The sequence below is a fragment of the Megascapheus bottae genome, chromosome X (assembly GCF_031878675.1).
Source record: "Megascapheus bottae isolate mThoBot1 chromosome X, mThoBot2.hap1, whole genome shotgun sequence".
Taxonomy (NCBI): Eukaryota; Metazoa; Chordata; class Mammalia; order Rodentia; family Geomyidae; genus Megascapheus; species Megascapheus bottae.
The window spans coordinates 81,002,954-81,020,591 of NC_143547.1; the positions used below are offsets into that span (position 1 = coordinate 81,002,954).

The following is a 17,638-nucleotide window of genomic DNA, read 5'->3' on the forward strand; positions in this document are numbered from 1 at the left end:
CAAGTGATCTATCACTGAGCTATACCCTCAACACTTTTTTTTGACTAACAGAATGTCATAGATTTAGGGGAAGGAAGTATTATTAAGAACCAAAGTTTGTGTTTGTCACCAATGAAAATGAATTCAATATGTTCTTGAATTTATTTCCAGAAGCAACAATTCTCTAGCAACTTGATTTTTGCAAATAACAAAGTAGCAAAATACAAGTAACTGCAACATATAAAATTATACTTCAGTAAAAATGCTTTTATAATTGGATCCAGAGGCTTGAAATCATTATTTACTTTAGAAAGACATAGAGCAGGCCAAGTATTGACAGTTAAGTGAACGATGCTATGAAAATCTTTAACTTTGTGCTTCCAGATTTTTGTTTATTGGTATCTTCTCTATTAAACTAATTGGTGCTGCATATTTAGAATGCTATGTTGACATTTCACTTATGTTCAGTAAGTATCTTAATTTTGCCCCACAAAATTTACATAATATTATTAGCCCATTGTTCTAAGTAACTGTGTTTTGTTTGGCTTACTCTGTCACACTAGTGCTCTAGTTAATTTGTTTTTCTTTTTAAAGAAATGATTTCGGAACATAATAGAACAGCAGTTTCACATTTCAGCTCACTTATACCAGTTTGAACACATTTGGACTGTTTTTTTCCCATATGTTTAATTTGGATTGTGATTGACATATGCTAACATTTAGTGTTTTATTTGCCCAGTTGACAACTGAGAAAATAATAGTTGTAGCCAATAAATTACTAAAAGAGAGAAAAAAGACATATGCTAAGCCATAATTTTTCTTTCAATTACATCTTAACAAATGAAGAAAGTAAAGATGGAAAAATGGTCCTAATACATTTTCTTGTTAAATAACTGTTACTCATGCCCAGGTTAACTAGCAACTCTGAGGTTAGCTTGTATATCTTAAACAATCTATTGCACAGTGTTTCCTGGCTTTAAGCCAATGGAAACATAACTTCTGATTGCAAAATAAGCGCTAGATTTATTTGTTTATACAGTCTGATAACCAGTACGACTTTTTCGTCTTCCAATCATATAAGATATAAACACAACAATTATAAGGGAGCCCAAGGCCACACCCACTGCAACAGGAATAAGAAAGTTGAGGTCAGAGTCAGCAGAACATTCTTCAGCTGTTAGAAAAGAACAGACAGAGAGCAAGGAAAGGAAATTAGTAAAGAATGCATTTAAGTAGAAACAAACAAGCAATAAGCATTTGAGTGTGCATTGGATTCATCTTTTCTAGCATTAACCTTATTTTTTTTCAATATCCACCTGAACAAATCACAGCAACTGGACCATGCCATATCTAAGTATCACTTCATTTGAAATCACACTCAATTCCTCGGCATCAAAAGCAGACATGAAGAGCAGAAAAGAGAGAATTGAGTTGGCCCAGTATGGCATGATTTTACATTTAATTTTCTAATAGCAATGGACAAAAGAGCAATCACCTACACGTAAAACAACTGCCTGCACATTTCCCCACTGTTTCTCCCTTGCCATATCTGTCACTGAAGTATAAATAAGAATGCAGAAGTAAATGGGGCTGAGGGGCTGGGAGTTTAGCCTAGTCTTAGAGTGCTTGCCTAGCATGCATGAAGACCTGGGTTCAGTTCCTCAGTACCACATACATAGAAAAAAGCCAGAAATGGTGCTGTGGCTCAAGTGGTAAAGCTCTAGCCTTGAGAAAAGTCCAAGGACAGCGCCAAGGCCCTGAGTTCAAGGCCCGGAACTGGCAAAAAAAAAGAAAGTAAATGTGGGCTGGGAGTATGGCTGAATGGTAGAGGGCCTGAGGCCCTACCTAGCATGTTTAAGACCCCCAAGTTCCATTCTCAGTACCACATAAAAAAAGAATTGTCCATAGCAATTAAGTTCAAATACTTCGGATAAATAAATACAATATAGCCAGGCATTTGTGTTTCACGCCTTTAATTCTAGCTACTCATGAAGCTGGGATGTGAGGATTGCAGTTTGAAGCCAGCATGGACAGGAAAGACAGTGAAACTCATCTATAATTCACCACTAGGAAACTGCAAGTGCATCTGTGACTCAAAGGTGACAGATCACCACACTTGGGCAGAGAAGCTCAGGAACAATGCCCAGGTCTGGAGTCCAAGCCCCATGAATGAAAAAAAAATTACAATATAATGTTTTTTTTTACACCAACATTTTATTAGGTAGCTATGAGGTCGTATAAAATTATTCTCTGCTGTTTGGTGGCCTGAAAAAAATGGCAGAATCGATTACACACAAGTCCACTCCATTGCACCACCAGAAGGCAGCCCGGGCAGGAAAGTCTCAAGAGACTCTCATCTCCAATTAACTAGCAAAAGCTGGAAATGGGGCCCAGGCTCTGAGTTCAAAACATAGTATAGCATTTCCAAATGCCCAGCTGTGATCTCATCATCATGTGTATAAACTTGCAGTTGCTTCCCTATTTCCATTTCATTTGGGGGAAAATACTAGCATCTTTGTTGTCCATTGTATGTGGAGGCTCAGTGAAGTTATTCCCTAGTTTGCAAAATTATGGTGTTTGAGGAGATAATCCCAAGTTCCTTATCTTTCATCCTCTTATAATTTTGCCATTCACACAAAATTTGTTATGGTTCTGAAAACAATGTGGATTTCATTGACCACATTAGCCTTTCTGGGAGGACTTATGGCATTTTACTGAAAGCCCTCAAATACATCCAAAGCTGAGTAACAAGAGAAAATGTGCTGTTAGTCAGTAAATTCCAGAAACCTTAACAAGCCAACATACACATGAGAATAACCACTACAATATGAAACTCTTCGCGTCTATTAAGCTTCTTTCTTATTTATCTATACATTTAAAACTTGTGCTTCAATAGATGTGCCATGTTTCAGTAAGGGCTGTTTATGTAGCTCATTTTAATGTCAACAGCTTCTGTCTATGTCCCCACTCATGCTCTGCTCCATAGGGGCCGTGTGGAAGAAGGAAGAGACTCACGCTACTTTAGCACCTCCCTTGTGAGATTGCTATTAGCTTCCATTTCATAAGTAGCAGCATGATGACAACACTAAATCGATTTGAATGCTCCAGAGATCAACAACATGAAGTTGAGAAACACAACACAATCTGCCCTAATTAGTTCCTCCACTATTTCTATCTTACAATGCTAATCAGGTTTCCAAAGGAAAAAAAGGAAAACAATGCAAGTGTTTAAATATGTTTGACTCTTTTCAGCCTATATGGATGAAGAAGAAATAATAAAAGACGTTTTAACTTTAAAAAAGTATAAGTTCTGTGAAAGCTTCTTGGGACTATTTTTTTTTGCCAGTCCTGGGCTTGGGCTCAGGGCCTGAGCACTGTCCTTGGACTTTCTCAAGGCTTAGCAATCTACCACTTGAGCCTCAGCACCACTTCCAGCTATTTTTCTATGTATGTGGTACCGAGGAATCGAACCCGGGTCTTCGTGCATACTAGGCAAGCACTTTAACCACTAGGCCAAACTCCCAGCCTCTTGGGACTATTTTTACTGAAGGGAGGGGGGAATCACAAACCAGAGGCACTAATTTTGTCCTTGACATGAATGAGAAAAAAACAACAGCAGCAAAAGTCACACCATTAAAAACGTGAATGGTCTTTAGGACAGTCTCTACACTCCACTGACAAGCAAGGTTGCAATGATCTGATGGTTATGAATTCCACATCAGTACTTACTGAATGAACTATCTGCAAAGGTACAGTGATGAATTTAAACTGGGATGGTTTTCATGCATTGAAACAAAACACCAGTAGTGAAATAGTATTTATTAATTCCAGTAAGATACAACTATGTGTTTTATTCTTATAATGGCTATGTTAATAAGTTTAAGGCATCTTAGGTTAGAATCAAAATTTGACCAAAGCTTAAGACATATCTTAAAACATTACATATCAACAGTCTAACAAGTTGTCTCCAGGGCCTGTAAATTCAACACTTTCAACTTTATCCTAATCAAGGGAAGAACAGTTTTTTTTATTAGTAAATACTAATCTCAAAATGCTGGAATTTAAAGTTAAGAATTAAAAGTTATCAGCATAGCAATTTGAAGGAACAGAGGGTTTCATATGCCAAGAAACACAGAAGCTTAGTTATTTGCATGTATTTTTGTGTCATGACTCAGAATTGCTCATATCCAGCATGATGGCGCTTGAGACCAATAAAATAAGCCAGCAACACTAGAATAAGTACTCCTGCCAAGGCTGCTCCCACCGCTATGGGTACAAGGAAGTTGTCGTCATCTGCACTGCAGTCTTGAGCTAGATGTGGAGAAAGGACAATTGAGAACAGAAACAAAGACAATATTTCACATCTGCCTTTTTAAGTTAAAATGACACATTTCCCAGCACACATATTTTATTCTGTTCTGTTGATAGGACTTGGGCTTTGAACTCAGGGCCTTATATATACTATGTAGGCATGCTCCCACTTGAGCCACACTCCAGTATTTTTGACAGGTAGGGTCAGATACCTCCTCTTATGCAACTGATGTGAGACCACAATCCTCCTATGCCTCCCAGGTAACTAGAATCACAGACACACACCATCACATCCAGCCTGTTTATTGCAATTGATTTCCACCACTTATTGCCCAGGCTAACTTTGAATTTCAAGCGTCTCCATTTCTGCTTCTAAGATAACTGGGATTACGAGTGTGTATCACCATGCCCAGCCCTACATTTCCTTTTTGTAATGAAGGTAACAAGTCATTGGCATTTATTATCAGCAAATAAGGCAGCTGTTCATCAAGAGTGACTTTTGTTTGCCAGTCCTGGGCTTGAGCTCAGGGCCTGAGCACTGGCCTTGGACTTTCTCAAGGCTAGAGCTCTACCACTTGAGCCTCAGCACCATTTTCGGCTTTTTTCTATGTATGTGGTACCGAGGAATCGAACCCGGGTCTTCGTGCATGATAGGCAAGCAAAGAGTGACTCTTGATAATCAAATCATACACATGTTGGAACAAACAAGGTCAATTATTATTGTAAAAAGTATACAGTGATCACATACTTCCCGGATTCCTTATGCAGATGATAATGAATATAATTAGTTTTTCTTTGGGTGAGAAACTTCAAAGGTAAAAATGTTATAATGCTGAAAAAGTACATGACCTAGAGTACTGAACACTAAGAAATTATAACTCACCAAGCAAACAACCATGCAACGCAGACCCAAAAATTGAATGAGTAGCAACCTGAGGTCATTTCATAATGGAGAGAGAGCTATAAACTGACCCTGGTACTGTAAGTGTTCATTTAAAGATGCTCAACCTGGAGTGGCAGCCAGGCAAGGAAATCAATAGTTATAATTTGAAAATATGCAGAGTGGTAGGGGAAAACAATGCACAAAAGTTATCAGGGAAGTGTTTGACATGCACACTCAACTCAGCCTTGTTACATAGCATTTTGAAAAAGTGACATTTGAGCTGATGTGTTAAAGATAAGTGGGAATTAACCAAGCAGGTAATTGTTATAGAGAAAACAGTCAAAAAAAAGAGGATAAGAAAACAAGCCAGTGTGGTGGCTCACACTTGTAATCCTAGCTACTCAGGTGGCTAAGATCTGAGGATCTCCTTCAAAGCCAGCCAGGGCACTACTAAAGTCCTACAGTCCTTGAGACTCTTATCTCCAATTAACCCCCCCACCCCAGAAAACTGGAAGTGGCGCTGTAGCTCAAGGACCACGCCCAGGCCAGTGTTCAAGACCCATGACCATCAAAGGAAAAAAGAAAAAAAAACCACAACATTCTAGGGGCAAGGCAACCAGGTTAACATAGCCACAACATTGAGCCAAGAGACAGAATATATACTAGGACCAGCTCACAGGACCAGCATGGTATGTATACTTGGTAGTTTTGTCTTATCCCGATGGGAAAAAAATTCATTTGTTTCAGAAATTATGAAAAAGAGAAGACTAGCAGTAATTAACTGAGGATGCATCCATATTGCTAGAGGCCAAGTACCCTAGGACACAGTCCTGAACTGGGTGAGTGAAGTACAGAAGCAGGAGAGACTGCATACTCATTTCAAAGTTAAACTTGACCAAATAGATATACAGGGTATAGGAGGAGGTGATCACAAGATAGCTTCCAATTCCATACTTGATTATGTAAATACTGGTGCCAGCCAATATGATAGCAATCCAAGAGGAAGAACATATGCATTTCAGATTTGTTATGTTTGTAGGTATTGAGAATGGGCGGAGGGAGGTTAGGAAAGGTTATGTGGAAGAGAAAGACTGTTTTTGATTGAGTTTAAGGTATCTGAAGTGGCTATATAAACCTAAGTGTCAATAAGAATCACAGAAAAACATATTCATAATCAACTTTGTTAACTGACCACTTTGTACAACTACTTCAAGATGATAAAAAAAAACGTAGACAAAGATAGTTATCCATTTGGGTAAGTAGAATAAAATTAGAACCAGAGACAAAACCCTTAGGAACACCAACATTTGAGGACAAAAGGGGGAGAAAAAAAGGCATGTAAAACAATGGTCCCATAGATGCCGGGAAGGAAAGAGCTTCAATTAGCAAAGAAGATTAGCATAAAATATTACAGAAGCCTGAAAAATGTCCATTAGGTCTAGCAATACAGAAGGTAGAGATATGAGTTAAATTCTGCAGGTTTAAGAATGTAGAATGATTGTTGAGCAAAGTCAATAATCTGGAATATAAACATAATACTCCCCTCAATAAGTTGAAGGTTAAGAGAGGATAATAGGAAGGGATTTCGAAGGAAAACATGAAGAGAAGATGCCACTTTTTGGAACACATATATGCTTATAGAATGAGACTTAGATGAATATAGGATGAGGAAAATAGCCATTAGTAAATGGTAAGCTGAAGCAGGAGGGAGGAGATTCCAAAAGCCCTGACCAAGAGAGCTTCCTATGACACTGGAAAAAAGGAATGGTACAGATGGATGGACACACACCTGCAAGGATGTTCAACTGCCATTTCTATTCCCATTCCCTACCTCTCATCATTCTATTTCTCTTCTTGGCTTGCAATCTACCAGAGATCAATCAATCAGACAATTAGGCTTATTGAAATTATATTGAAAACCAGAATGGACAGGCTATGAAGCCATTCTAGTGGTGCTTACACTAAAGAAATGGGCCAAGCTTGGTTTTGTTTGTATGTTTGTTTTCTTTTATTGCCTCAGCCTCTGGGGCAATAACTGAGAACAAAAGATGCAACCCTGGCATTTATAGTTTTTGACATTGAGTTTGGCTGCCAGTTCAATTAACTTTTAAAACTTAGTTCTATTAAGAGTCCAGATAGCTACAGTTGCCAGATGTGAGTTGTGAATAGATGGTGTTAAAAGTCCCCAGTTAGCTCATCCCCTTCAATTTCCCAAATTACCACACAGCCAATAAACTATTTGGTGACACGTACCATAAAGTATTATGCCTTGAATTTAATATGTCTTGGATTTTAAAAAATTCATTAGTAGATTAATTTCTTATTCTGGCAACAGACTCATAGTCCTCTTTCCCAAATTGGGTATTTGACCTAGTACTGAAATGACTTTCATAAATACTGCCAATAAGGCTTTCACATAAGACAAATATTCCCAGAGTAGATCAAAAAGGCAATTCCACTAATACAAAGATGTTTCTAGATGCTGTCACTTACTTAAAATGCTCTCAATTAGTATGTGAAATATTAATTTATAATAACTATTGATTTTATGAATCCATCCTTTAAAATTCTTTATGTAATGGAAAGAAATTGTCGTAAAATAGTCCGTTTTAATGGGATTGTATCCTAAAGAAACAAAATGCTCATTGTGTAAGTCATTTTGACCTGATCTATTTGTCCAATGTACATATAATACCTACCATAAGGAAATTATTTCTGGAGAAAGGAAACATGCATTTATGTCTTATTTTTCATAGACTTGAGGATCACATATGGTAGGCAAGTGTTCTACCACTGAAGTACACCTTCAGAAGTAATAACATATATACAACATACAAGGTAACAAAGTCAGATACAGTTTTTAAATGTAATGATGTATTTTTTAAAGATTAAGACGTTTCATGACTACAGAAATTTCATTGGAAAATTTCATATAGATTTAAAATACTGTTAAAGCTGGGTGCTGGTGGCTCACTCCTAGCTACTCAGGAAGCCGACATCTGAGGATCATGGCTCAAAGTCAGTCCAGGCAGGAAAGTCTGTGAGACTCTTATCTTCAATTAACCACTAAAACAGCCAGAAGTGGAGCTGTGGAACAATTGGTAAAGTGCTAGCCTTGAGCATAAAAGCTCAAAACAGTGCCCATGCCTTGAGTTCAAGCTCCAGGATTAATACCAAAAAAAATTAAATACTGTTAATCCTCAATTTTCAGTTCAGAAATTTTTAAAGATAATTTTCAGCCTAAAAGTTGGAAAGCTGAGACATACACTTAACTCTCCAAAATGATTACTCACGTGAAAATGGAACAATGAAGTTCACTGAGATTGGTTTGAGAAGGAATAAGGATGGTGAAGAAGAGTGATGGAAGAGGTGAGTCTAATTAAGGCTATATATATGTAATATATGCATATAAAATATATAATATATGCATATAAAATATAATATATATACATGATCTGAAATTCCCTGTACAAGTTAACACTAATTTTTTTTTTGCCAGTCCTGGGCTTGAGCTCAGGGCCTGAGCCCTGTCCTTGGACTTTCTCAAGGCTAGAGCTCTACCACTTGAGCCTCAGCACCACTTCCGGCTTTTTTCCATATATGTGGTACCGAGGAATCGAACCCGGGTCTTCATGCATGCTAGGCAAGCACTTTAACCACTAGGCCAAACTCCCGGCCCAGTTAACACTAATTTTTAAAATGAGGAAAAAGAAGTAAAGCTGTGGGCTTAAGTGCTAGAGCACTAGCCTTGAAAAAAGGTCAGGGAAAGAGCCCAGGCCCCAAATTCAAGCACCAAGACCAGCCCCCCCCCCCAAAAAAAAAATAAGGGAAAAGAATTACGAAGATAAATTAATGAAATCTCATTTGTGAACACACAGAAAAATATTAAGATTTTTCTTTGGGTTTGGCATGGTGGCTCTCACCTGTAATCCTAATCTTACACAGGAAGCTGAGATCGGAGAATCACAGGTGAAAGCCAGCCTGGGCAAGAAAGCCAATGAGACTCTTATCCCTAATGAACCAAGAGGGAAAGTGGTACTGTGACTCAAATCAGTAGAGTGCTAGCCTGGAGCAGAAAAAGCTCAGAGACAGTGCCAGGCCCTGAGTTCAAGCCCCATGACCAACAAGAAAAAGAATCATGAAGTATAAAACATGCAAAAAATTTAAGATGATGCATGCTACACTGAATGCAATGTATGCTCTTGATATACAACAGCTTTTTTTTTACCAGATTCTTTCTGAAAATATTCAAATGTGTGTTAAGTCTTCTGTGAAATAGAAGTTATCATTAAAAAATATAAGAATTAACAAGGGCCGGGAGTCTGGCCTAGTAGTAGAGTGCTTGCTTAGCATGCACAGACTGGAGTTGAATTCCTCGGTACCACATACATAGAAAAGCCAGAAGTGGTGTTGTGGCTCAAGTAGTAGAGCTCTAGCCTAGAGAAAGGACAGTGCCAAGACCCTGAGTTCAAGCCCCAGGACTGGCCAAAAAAAAAAAAGAACAGGATTTTAAAGCCGCCAGAACCTAGAACTGAGACCCTAGAAGTCAAGCAACCTGCCAAAGCACATGGTAGCTAGTAGTAACATTGGGAGACATAATGGCTAAGTACGTTTACATTGCTTAACTGGGTAACACAGAGGAGGAAAATCACTGCTAAGGTTTTTAAGTTTTCTTGTGTGGAGTACTAAAGGGACTGAGAAACTAAGTAGAAATTAGAAGTTCCACTATTTGACTCTGCAGTACTGGGGTTTGAATGAAGGGCCTTATTCTTGGTCGATAAGGACTCTATTTCTTGAGTCACACTTAACAGCATAAAGTTTAAGCATTTTACAGTAATCTAAGAAATACACTGGACACATTCTCCTTTGGTCACATCAACAGTGTCATATGGATGTCTGCAGTGTACATGTGCACATTAAATAGCAGCCTTAACTTACAAGGTGAGAAAGCATATAAAGAGACTATAATATCCTGAGTTGATGTGATTCCACTGAGCCATGCTACCAGCCCTGAAATAAATATTCCAGATCATAGTTTCCCTCACTGGCTAGGTATCCTCCCTCCCTCCCCCCCCCCTCTCTTTCTCTCTCTCTCTCTCCCCCTCCCTCCCTCCCTCCTTCTCCCCTCCCTCCCCCCCTCACCCCAAACCTGTTAAATGAAATCCTGTCGTGATGGGAAAATATATACTTCCCTAGTGTTTCTTAGACTACAGTCAACCTAGTATCAGTTGAGGCCTACATAATTCAGAAAACATTCTGGTAATAACTACCTTCTAAGCATTTCTAAAGTTTTTACTTTTTTATTGCCAGTCCTGGAGCTTGAACTAAGGGCCTGGGCATTGTCCTTGGACACTTTTTGTTCAAGGCTAGCACTCTACCATTTGAGCCACAGCATCACTTCTGGCTTTTTCTGTGTATGTGGTTCCAAGTAATTGAACCTAGGTCTTCATGCATGCTAGGCAAGCACTCTACCACTAGGCCACACTTCTGGCCCAAGTTTTCACTTTTGAAAGAAATTTCCACTATGTAGCACATAAAATCTTAAATTTAACCAATAGGAAAAAATGTGAGCAAATTTCCTTAAGAAACAAAAAGAATCTTTATTGTTTTAGAAGCAATGTTGAGCAAACAAGACAGGCGAGTATCTAAAAAGAGAGATCATACATCAACTAGCGGCTTAAACATTTGAGAGAAAAAACATGAAAGGTATTTACATGGACCAGTTATTTCATACAGATGCTAAAACATGAAAAAAGACCTGAAATGAAATAGAGTGTTACCATTAAGGTGTGAACTCAGTAAAAATAAAGCAAAAAATTTACAAAAGGTACAAAAAGCATGTGGTTACAGGCAATAATAGTGTAAATATCAGTATATAAACTGGCCCATGTAAAATACAAAAATATTCACTCGTCATATTTTTCTATAAAACAGTGCTTAATAGTACTTTAATATGTATTGGATTTATAATCTAAATGTAGAAACTTTTAGAAACATTAACAGCCTTAAGCCAGTGCCAGTCACTTATAGTTCTAATATTTCTTAAAAAAAAAAAGCTACTCTGTTTTGATTCATTTGAAACACCTAAGGCCAATGTTCATAAAAGCATAATCAATGCTTATAAGATTAATCATTTTACACTGAAACATAGTTTAAATGAAAGTAATTTGTAATATCCAGGTTTAGATTTGGTTTCTAAGAAATGTTTTGAAACTATTGATGCAGCTCAATGAAGCTCTAGGAGAGAATCAGTGAAGAATACAGTCTGGACTAATAAGTTTTTAGGCTAAAGAGACAGCAAATTTCAATGAATCAAATAGTACTTATTCCAAAATAGCTCAAAAGACAGTTATGTATACACCTAGCATGCAATCTCCTATGGATATATGCACATCGTGGGTGTACGTGTGTCTTGACACATTCATTCAATACCCAAACTTTGAAACCAGATAATTCCTCATTTTCAGGTAAATAGGAGACATTCAATCTGTCCTCCTCAAATTACCTAAGAACCTGCCACGTATAGCTGAAAGTTAATATTTTTAATGTTTGTTCAGCTATACCTGTATGTGTATATATATAGTATATGCATATATGTATAGAGATGTATGTGTGTATAAATATATATGCATGTAAAAGATCTCCTAGAAACTACAAGGAACAGGTCCTGTGCTATTAAGCTGAAGCAGTTTGCTTTTTTATATAAGCATTAGAGATTGCACACTCAGTAAATGGACAACTGGTGCATCTCTCTGAATACTAAGTTGAATACAAAATACATGAATTAATAATGCCTCTATCATAATGAACAATAACGATATAAGTTTTGATTAGACCAGAACAATTTAAATGTGAAAGGCAAATTAGTAAATGCTGCAGCAATCAACGCCATCTAGAAATGAGTAACATTTTAATGGATAAAGGAAAAACTAAGTCTTTTGGATTAGATGCAAATTATTTTCTGAGTGTAAGTGCACTTCTTATCTAGGTTCTCGGATATACTAGCATTTCTTAAGAAAAAGAAGAGGAAAAATTACATTACCACCAACAAGGAAGACAGGAAAGTTAAAGAGAAAGCTGCATTAATTTGAGTGCTGTCTGCAGAGGCCAATATACAGGCACAAAAGAATAATGCCCTCCATTGGCACTGTCTAGCAATTATCTCAAAAGCATCTAAAATATAGATTGAAATGCCTAGTTGGAATCGTGTTGTAGCTAGCAATTGAAAAGACTGGAATACCCATTTTTTAAACAAACAAAAAAAGCAGATTAAGTAGTAAGTTAAACATTTATTCTAAACTTTAAAAAATCTTCTCTATCTTTTGCTGTTACAGCAACATTAAAAACAAGTGTATTTAAAACACAAGAGAAAAGAATTCATTAGGAAGAACATACTACTACTTACTAGGCCCTGAACAAATATACTAGCATCTCCTTCCTAGATCAAATATGCAGCAAGACAAAGTAGCTAAATTAACCTGCAAACAAAATCCCCCAAACTGCAAAAAGAACAAGTACAAACCCATTATAGAATATATTGTCCCAACTCAATGTCATGCAGGGAAAAATCTTTTAAAAAATTATTTTGTTGGCAGACTACTGTTTGCTCACACTTGAAATCTTGCCAACTCAGGCAGAAAAAAAGTTTGTAAGACTATCTCCCAATTAATCAGAAAAATGCCAGACTGGAGGTGTTGCTCAATTGGTAAAGCTCCCAGCCATGAGTGAAAAAGCCATAGAAGAACTCAAAGCCTGGTGCTGGAACACACATAAAATATTTTTTCTTGTGTATTTCTATTTAGAACATACAGGTGAAGACAAAACACTGAATCCTAATTCAAGACAGTAAAATAGAATTGATAATCTAGGTAACTTTGCACATGACTTTGTTATAGAACTCTGTTACATTCCATGGTTGAGGACACCAAAATTGAGGCCATTGACACCATGGTTGAGGCCTAATTTGTAGTTTATAGTTTTAAATATATATATTTTTTGCTTCAGGTTGAAATCTCCCATACCACCCATTTTTAAGAGTACTACTAAAACTAAATGTACCTTAAATTGAACATTATTACATGTTTGTACTTGTACTTGCTTTATTTTTTGTAACAGACATCATGAATGGATTAGTGTTACAGAGTCTGATATCCAGCATAGCTTTTTCTTCTGCCAATTAGGTAAGCAATCACTATAACGATAATCAAGCCTGAAAGACCAGCACCAACTATAATTGGTATTAGAATGGTGTCATCATCCAGCGAACACTCCTGGGCTGTAGGTGAGAAAAAGTGTGTAATAAATAGTGAGTATAAGAAATTTCCAAAAGTAAGAGATGTTGATTTAAAAGTCAGAAATGTTCTTATATAAAATCAATTTCAACAGGTATATTTTTTGGATAAAGCTGTAGAAAACTATGGACTAGTCTAAAAATCTTAAACTGTAATCATCCTTTCATTTATGTTGGTGTATATATAAAAGATATATTCATAGATAAAGCTATAAATATATACTGTATTACATGATATATATAGGCATATGTATGTATGCTTGTGTTTGTTTATATTTCAAGTCTATTCCAAAATAGCATATTTATCAAAATGAAGAGTATTTATCTAATTGAGCCTATTTCCCTAATGCTAAATCAGGCTTTCATCAGTAGAAAAAAAAATGTCTCTAGTGACAATGGAAGCATTATAGCATTATGCAATTGGGTAGTCAGGCTGGTTTTGAAATTTCTTTATAGAGAAGGTCAGTTTATGTGCTAAACCTTGCCAAAGAGTTTAAAATAAAAAAATAACATTTTTTTCAAATGATTGGAGTGGGAGAAGAGGATATATTATAACATATAACTTGCACATATATAAGTTGCACAGAAGTTCAGAATCCATAAATAAAGTTTTTATTAGAACTCAGCCACATTCATTTCTTTATGTATTACCTATAGCTGGTTCTATATATAACAATAGCAGAATTAAACATTTTTTGACAGAGACTCTCTGTTTTTTGACTCCCTGTTTGGGATTTTTCCAAAAACGTTTGCAGATCCCTGATGCAGAAGAGTCAAGGAACTTAAGAGTGGCTATAAGAGTGAAGGAACAGGGATTTCTTCTTAATTTGAATGTGTTTACTAAATTTCTTATTACTCTAGACCAGGCTGACAGCGCACAAGAGCTACTTTTTTATGTTTCTAGAGAGTGTGCAGAATGATCCAGTAAAATTCTATCAACACACTTCTGCCTTGTTGTGATTCTATTTCCTCCCCAAATACATTCAAGTATTACCTGGCATTCTATTTATAGATACTCATAACCAAGAGCCTAGTTCCACAAATAGATTATGCAGCCAATATCAGTATTAAATGTTATAAATTACTGTGGGGAACATCTTAAATTCTGTGTACATAAAAAGCACAATTTCAAACTAGACAAAGATAGAGCTCTACTACAGCTGATGAGATGCATTAGGCCTGAGCTGGTAACAATACCGCATATGATTTTCAATTCTAAACATAAATCTGGACCTAAAATTAAGGTTATGATATAGAGAAATTAGATGAATTCCAAAATAAATCTCTCAAAGGACCAAAATAACTAGCGTTCATAAACAAAATCAACAAAAGCGAAATGACTTTTCATGTTGTGATTAAATTGACCAGTCTCAAGAGAAAAAGTGGAGAGCCTAGTTTACTTTGGCCTAACCAAAGCAGAATTAGGTATTCACCACCTCTGCAGAAGCAGATGGATGGCTCATAACACATTCACTTCATTCACTTTGAAACAAAACTACATTTCCTTCCAAACCATAGAATTAATTGTTTAAAAGGATGTAGATGACTAGATTGGCTTTGCTCAGCAAGATTTGTGATCCACAAACCTCCAATTTTAAGTAATTACTTTAAAAGGATCTGACACTTAAGGAATTTTGTACACTCTTTCCTTTTTCTTATATGCCATTCACATGATCACACTATAATGAGCCCCACACAGTTTTCATTAAAATCTGATAGATTCTATCATTAGTGCAGAGGAGATATTCCAAAAGCCTCATCCACACTGACACATGCTTGGGGAAATCTCCAGATCATTTTGTCAAAACCATAGGTAATGAGATTTGAGGCTTTGCGGGCACTCTTTTATCATGTTTCATAACAAATCAGACCAAACTGCTTTCAGTCAGGTATGAACATTTGCCAGTAAGAAGATGGCCCCAAGAAGGCAAATGTAAAATGCTCAAAGCTGAGGTTTCAAGTGCCATCCTCTCCCCACACTCAAACCTAGGGAGAGCATCTTATGCCTTACATAAGCTCAGCTTAATGCTCCAAATGAGTTTCAGACTTGAAAACTACATCTAGCTTGAAGCTTGAGCAAAACAATAAGCCAAATATAGTTACACAATGTACAACATGCTATGAGAACTAAACATCAGAGTCAGGAGGTGAGTTTGTATTTTTCTATTTCAAAGCCATCTCTTGGTCAACAGAACATAAATTCTTAATAAGGTCTATTTGATTCTTACCTGTAGAATACTTTCCTTCCTTCACATTGAAAGGTTGGATCCTGAGATTAAAGGTATTTATCTGAAATATTTCAGACACTGACAGAGTCTGCTCTTTGTTGCACATATAAGAACTTCCCAGTGGGGCATCCCAGTAGCTAAGGTTGTTATTTGCAATGCTGAAATCTTCACAGAAAAAAAAAAGATCAGTAACTTTTAATCCTCTCAAAATAAAAAAGTGAGTCCCCCCACTTTTTTTGAGACAAGGCCTTACTATATAATATCCCAGGATTACTTGGAAATAGCTATCTAACCTAGGCTGGCGTTGACAGTAGGATCTTCCTGTGTCAGCCTCTCAAGTGCTGGAATTACAGCTATGCCTCACTATAGCTGCAATTTGCCCTTCTCTTTCCATAGCTGTTTCTAATCTAAAAATCCACCATTAACTATTTCCCACCATACTTTGAAAGGATGGATTACTCCAAAGATAGAATACCACAGTTTTAAACTATAGCCACAGCATACTTTTTATGTAACATCCTTTGTCCCCATGTTACAGACTCTCTATCGTGATATATATATAGATAGATATCTATATCTATATCTATCTATATATATATATAGTATTTTCTGTCTGATTAAGTAAGGGCACTATCTGGTAATGGACTAATTATAGTTCCACTTTTGGTATAACCCACACTCCTCATTCTACCCCCAGGACAGTGCTTTGCTTACCAGAGCCATTAGTCAGAGATATGCTGGCATTCACTTCCTTCAGATAGAATCGGTTTCCATTTTTCTATGTGTAAAAAAGATTTCCCAGTTAACAGCATATCACAAATGTCTAAAGATAGTTACAATCTAAAGAAGAAAAGCAATCTAGTATTAGCGGCTCAGAAGAGGAGCTAGGCATTAGGCCTGAGCTAACCAAATAAACTGCTACTAAACTTTGTCATTGTTTTGGCAGTACTAGGGTTTGAACTCAGGTCTCAACACTGGCTAGGCAGGCACTCTACCACTTGAACTATGCTTCTTTCCCTTCTTTTTGGCTGATTGTTTTGAGGATAGGTTTTGCTTCCCACCTATCTATTGCCTGAACCATCTCCTCTGGGCTTCTCCTCATTGTCTGCATGACAGACATGTGCCACCTCATCCAACTTCTCTCCCTCTTGGAGATGGAGTTTCTTGGATTATCCTGCCCAAGCCCATCTTATACTTCAGTCCTGTCAATCTCACCCTCCCATAAGACTGGAATGACAGGTGTGTATATCACTGTACCTGGCTATGAGCTGAAAAGGGGCTGCCCTCCAACTGCAGTCCTCCCAATCTCATCCAGCAAAGTAGCTAGGATTACAGAGGCAAGCCACTAACTAGCACCAAACACTTGTCACACTTGAAGTGGCACTTTCCATTGCATTTTTTTTGCCAGTCCTGGGGCTTGAACTCAGGGCCTGAGCACTGTCCTTGAGCTTTTTCTTTTTGTTTTTTGGTTTTTTTTTTGGCCAGTCCTGGGCTTGAGCTCAGGGCCTGAGCATTGTCCTTGGATTTTCTCAAGGCTAGAACTCTACCACTTGAGCCTCAGCACCACTTCTGGCTTTTTTCTATGTATGTGGTACTGAGGAATCGAACTCGGGTCTTCATGCATGCTAGGCAAGCACTTTAACCACTAGGCCAAACTCCCGGCCCCCATTGCATTTTGATTTAACTCTTTATTTTATTCCTCCTGTCCCCTGCTGAGTTCATAATACCTCTAATGTAAATCATAGTATCTTCTTCATCAGGCTCCCAGATTTTGTCTTCTAGCTCTACCTTTCCTATTCAATGCTATTATCTCTTTTTGTTTGTGTTATTCTTTTAGGAAAACCTCAGGAGTCTAGCTGCTTCTCTCCTACTTTGCAAGATGCGCACAGAAATCAGGGTGAACAATGAATGTAGAGTTCACAAAGAGCAAAAGAAAAGCCAGCCACA

General features: G+C 37.2%; 1 protein-coding gene across 3 annotated transcripts in view; it reads right to left on the reverse strand.

The window, feature by feature from the left end:
• Nucleotides 1-864: 864 nt before the first annotated feature.
• The window catches only part of Lamp2 (lysosome associated membrane protein 2), a 51,577-nt gene continuing 34,803 nt past the window's right edge, over nt 865-17,638 (reverse strand). The window contains exons 7-9 of one of the 3 annotated variants that reach the window (XM_090326461.1): nt 16,406-16,469; nt 15,692-15,856; nt 865-1,153 (exon numbers count right to left, since the gene is read on the reverse strand). In XM_090326461.1, coding sequence (XP_090182587.1) covers nt 1,011-1,153; nt 15,692-15,856; nt 16,406-16,469 — 372 coding nt within the window. In that variant the 3' untranslated portion in view covers nt 865-1,010. Of the gene's footprint in view, nt 1,154-3,783; nt 4,291-13,254; nt 13,449-15,691; nt 15,857-16,405; nt 16,470-17,638 lie in introns of those variants that run through there. The other 2 variants (XM_090326462.1, XM_090326463.1) reach the window with 2 other exon arrangements.